The sequence below is a fragment of the Cebus imitator genome, unplaced genomic scaffold (assembly GCF_001604975.1).
Source record: "Cebus imitator isolate Cc_AM_T3 unplaced genomic scaffold, Cebus_imitator-1.0 Scaffold316, whole genome shotgun sequence".
Lineage (NCBI taxonomy): Eukaryota > Metazoa > Chordata > Mammalia > Primates > Cebidae > Cebus > Cebus imitator.
The window spans coordinates 2113450-2118055 of record NW_016107631.1 but is presented as its reverse complement, the minus strand read 5'-3'; the positions used below and the strand labels follow the sequence as shown (position 1 = coordinate 2118055).

General features: G+C 39.9%; 1 protein-coding gene across 4 annotated transcripts in view; it reads left to right on the top strand.

Moving 5' to 3' along the window:
* ZNF577 (zinc finger protein 577) overlaps positions 1 to 4606 on the top strand; it is a 16274-nt gene that overhangs the window by 2256 nt on the left and 9412 nt on the right. Inside the window, exons 3-5 of one of the 4 annotated variants that reach the window (XM_017503878.2) lie at positions 671 to 749; positions 2239 to 2365; positions 3332 to 3427. In XM_017503878.2, coding sequence (XP_017359367.1) covers positions 690 to 749; positions 2239 to 2365; positions 3332 to 3427 — 283 coding nt within the window. In that variant the 5' untranslated portion in view covers positions 671 to 689. Of the gene's footprint in view, positions 1 to 667; positions 750 to 2238; positions 2366 to 3331; positions 3428 to 4606 lie in introns of those variants that run through there. The other 3 variants (XM_017503879.2, XR_005196206.1, XM_037729721.1) reach the window with 3 other exon arrangements.

Sequence of the window (4606 nt, the reverse complement as noted above, 5' to 3'; positions counted from 1 at the left end):
GGATGGTCTCGATCTCTTGACCTCGTGATCCACCCGCCTCGGCCTCCCAAAGTGCTGGGATTACAGGCTTGAGCCACCGCGCCCGGCCCTATATTTTTTCTCTTTAAAATTTTCTTTGATTTATGTTGCTCTATTTCCCAATTTCATATATTCCTGGGGGGAAAAAACCATACTTTTTCTTAATGGTTTGTTCTTTTAATATGAGACTGGATTTTATTTGCTAATATTTTATTTAATATTTTTGCATCGAGAAATGAAATGATGTCTTACCTGTTTTGTCCTTTGTTTCCCAGTGGATCTGTGGAAGCTTGTAAAAGACAGTCTGGCTAGATGATATACTGAATACTGATAAAAATCAGGATTTGTCGGAAAATAAGTTGTAATCTTAAAATCCTGACACATTAAGAATTGAGATATATAGATCAGGGGGCTTGTGCGAAGTTTTTTTGTTTGTTTGTTTGTTTGGAGGAGTCTTGCTCTGACACCCAGGCCAGAGTGTAGTGGCTCCATGTTGGCTCACTGCAACCTCTGCCTCCCAGGTTCAAGTGATTTTCCTGCCTCAGTCTCTCCAGTATGTGCAGAGTTCTTATGTCAGAACACAGCTAAGTGACTGTTAAGACCCTGTGGGTTTTCTTTCCTTTAAACTGTGTCTCCTTTGTTTTTTTGGCAGTGGAAATAACAGGAAACACATGAAAAATGCCATGATTATAATGTCTGTGAGGAGAGAGCAAGGCAGTTCTTCAGGGCAGGTAAACATGTTTATTGCTGTTAGATCTTGAGAAATGTCTTACCTTTAGAGAGCTTTTGTGGTTGACAGTGTCTTCAAATTCAGACTCGTAATAAAGGCATGGGACATTTTCTTTGGCTTTTTCCTATTATTTAGTGGGGTAAGCTAAGGAAAACTGGATTGGACAAAATTCTTTGGAAACTGTGCCTTGAAAATACAGGCTTCTGGTCATCTGACTTTGCCCAGGAATAAACCTGGAGCATCCAGTAGAATTAATGGGCTGCTTAACCTTTGAATGATCCTCCATGAAGAAGAATTCTCTCAACCATAACATATCAATACCAACCATATTTTTGTTACTAATACAGCGGAGACAACTAAAAGCTCCATTCTTTGGTAACAGCTTGGAATGCAGATACTGACAGTGCTTCTTTCTTACCTTTTTAACTCAAGGTTCAAAAAAGCACCAGTTATGCTTGTTTTGGTTTTTTGTATGTTAACAACTGAAATGATACATAGCTACATTTGCATGCAAGAGATTCAAGGAAACAGAAGCATTTATATCAAAAGACACTATCTCCTTTCACCCTTTTTCTGCCCAAACTTCAACCCAAAGGGTAATAAGTGGTGATAGTTTTGGGTCTCTATCCAGTTCCTCCCTGTGATTGACATGTGATAGAATATATTTATATACATTTCTGTATACATACATGTATGTACTTACACATGTAGAATTGTGTATATTATTACCTTTTTTTTCTTTAAATGGAACCTTGCTCTGTTGCATAGAGCTGGAGTGCAATGGCGTTATCTTGACTCACTGCAACCTCTGCCTTCCGAGTTTGAGGAATTCTCCTGCCTCAATCTCCCCAGTAGCTGGGATTACAGGCGTGCACCACCACACCCTGCTAATTCTTGTATTTTTAGTAGAGATGGGGTTTCACCATGTTGGCCAGGCGGGTCTGGAACCCCTGACCTCAGATGATCTGCCCTCCTTGGCCTGCCAAAGTGCTGGCATTACAGGCGTGAACCACTGTGCCCAGTTACATTATTACATTTTTTTTTTAACATGTCTTAGATCATATATTATTTGGGAGCTTAATTTTTTTTCATTTAAGAGAAAGCCTTGGAGATCATTGATAGGCATATGTATACGTATACATCTGCTTCATTGATTTTAACATTTTTGTAGTATATTATAGCATGGAGGTGCTGTAATTTAACCCTGTCTGTGTTTGGTAGACATTTAGATTATTGATAAGGTTTTCATTATTAGAAACAAAGGAATAATGAACATTCTTATTGCACATTGTTTCATATCTATGCAAATACTGCCTTAGTGCTTTTTGAGAGTGGGAAGAATTAGTGGAATTCCATGGTCCTATGGTATGTGAAATAGTTGTGTTGTGCATAATTTGTCATGGAGAAAAGGATCAAGACATGTCTGTGTCCCTCTTTTCTGCATCATCTATTGTTATCCACTTCAGATTTTATTGGAATTGTTATTATAGGGATTATTGTCATTCGAAGATGTGGCTGTGGACTTCACCAGGGAGGAGTGGCAATTTTTGGACCCGTCTCAGAAGGTCTTGTACAAGGAAGTAATGTCGGAGAACTACAGAAACCTCGTATCAGTAGGTGAGGACAGCATTACAGTCACTTAACTTTTCTTCCTTATTTGGTAACCTCTGTACAGTCTCTTAGATAGTTAATGGTTTCGACTAAAGCATTGTATATCATAGATTTTTTTTGTTATGGCAAAATATATAACATAAGATTTATCATCTTAACCATAAGTTTGCAGTTCAGTGGGATTAAATGCATTCACAATGTAATGCATCCACCACCACCACCACTACCATCTGTCTTTTAAAACTGAAACTCTGTACTCATGAAACAATAACTACCCATTCCCTCACTTCACACCAGCCCCTGGCAACCACCATTCACTTTCTGTCTTTAGGATTTTGACCTAAATACCTTATATATTTGTGTCTGGCATATTTCACTTAGTATGTTGTTCTCAAGGTTTATCCATGTTGTAGCATGTGCCAGAATTTCCTTTTTAAGGCTGAATAATATTCTTATGTATGTATATACCACCTTTTGCTTATCCACATATCTGTTAAGGAACACTGGGTTGCTTCCGTGTTTTAGCTCTTGTGAATCATGTTTCTATGAATATGGGTGTACAAATATCTCTTTGAGACACCGCTTTCCATTCTTTGGGGTATATAGCCAGAGGTGGAATTGCTGGGTGACACGGTAATTCCATTGTTAATTTTTTGAGAAACAGGTTTCCACAGTGTCAGTACCATTTTACATTCCCACCAGGAGTACACAGGATTCCAGTTTCTCCACATCTTTGCCAACAATTGTTATTTTCTGTTTTGTTTTTTGTTTTTGATAGTAGCCATCCTAATGGATATGAGTGTCATGGACTTGTATTTTCCTCCCTGGCACAAAGTGGATGTGCTCTTCTCTTGAGTGAAGATTTTTACTTTATCAAAGTACAAATGCTGTGATTCCTGAGACATAACTCTCTCCATTTTCATTGATTCCCCAAGCATACATGCCAAGCGTTTAGTGATTTCTTGTTTACAGGGTATCAAGGCACCAAGCCAGATTCACTCTTCAAGTTGGAGCGAGGAGAACCCCCATGGATAGTAGAAGGAGCAGCCCGCTGTCAAACCTGTCTAGGTAAGGGAGTGAAAACTAAGAAAATGGGGAGAAATGGCATGAAAATCCAAGCTGGTCACAAAATGGTCGATGCTTTTAAAATGTTCTTTAGAGGACTTTACACTAGTTGGTGGCCCAGTAACCTAGTCAACAGCCTTTCTGCATCTGTGTCCACCCCAATATAGCTGTCCTTTCCCTGCTCTCAAAGGATCATGTCTTCCTTTCTTCTATTTTCTGGATCTGATTTCAGTCCATGTCCTTGAATTCTTACCTGGTTCCATTCTTCCCAGCCTGTTCCCAGCTTTTCTCTTCCTGCTCCCTACTTTGCTTGCTTTGAAGTTCCTCTCAAAACCCATCTGGATTGTGTTGCTTTTAGTACTTCTGTCGCTTAAGCATATCCCGGCCCCATTGGAAAGGGCTGATTTCCTTTACTGAAAGTCATTTCATCTTAACTCACGTGAAAGCCCTCACACCTTGTCTGTCTGGGGTCTCTGTTGACTTATTCACCTCCTACTTCCCTACCTTCCCAGCTTCTGTTTTCTTTTTATCTTCTCCTGATTCTCCTGGTAGAAGTTTAATTTATTCTGAAGGCCTGAGCTCCCTGTCCTCTGCTGGAGACTTGCAAATTGATGTCTCTGCTACTAATGTCTCGTCTGCACTCTAACCCTCTGTGTGTTGCCAGCCGTCCAAATATTTCCTTCTTCTAGTATGTGAAACCAGGATCCTCCTTTCTCCCAGATGTTTCTACTATCATATACTCATGTGTAATAAAGATTTCAGCTGTGTCTTCTGACAAATAGCCTCATGTGGATATCTCCCTTACTGTTATCTCACCTACCTTCTTGTTCTGTATTTTGCCAGCACCCAGGACGATTATTCTGTGAAATTCTTTCCTTCCCTGTGCATTATATTTAGGTTCTGCTGTATTGCTCACCACTCCATTATGTGGTCACCTTGGAGTTGCCTTGAATCACCTCTGTTTACTCTGTTCTTTGAACATCTCAGCTCGTCCTGTTACTTTTTATTGTTTTGAAAAGGCCTTTTGAACACTCTTTTTTTTTTTTTCTTTTTCTTTTTTTTGAGACGGAGTTTCGCTCTTGTTACACAGGCTGGAGTGCAATGGCACGATCTCGGCTCACCGCAACCTCCGCCTCCCGGGTTCAGGCAATTCTCCTGCCTCAGCCTCCTGAGTAGCTGGGA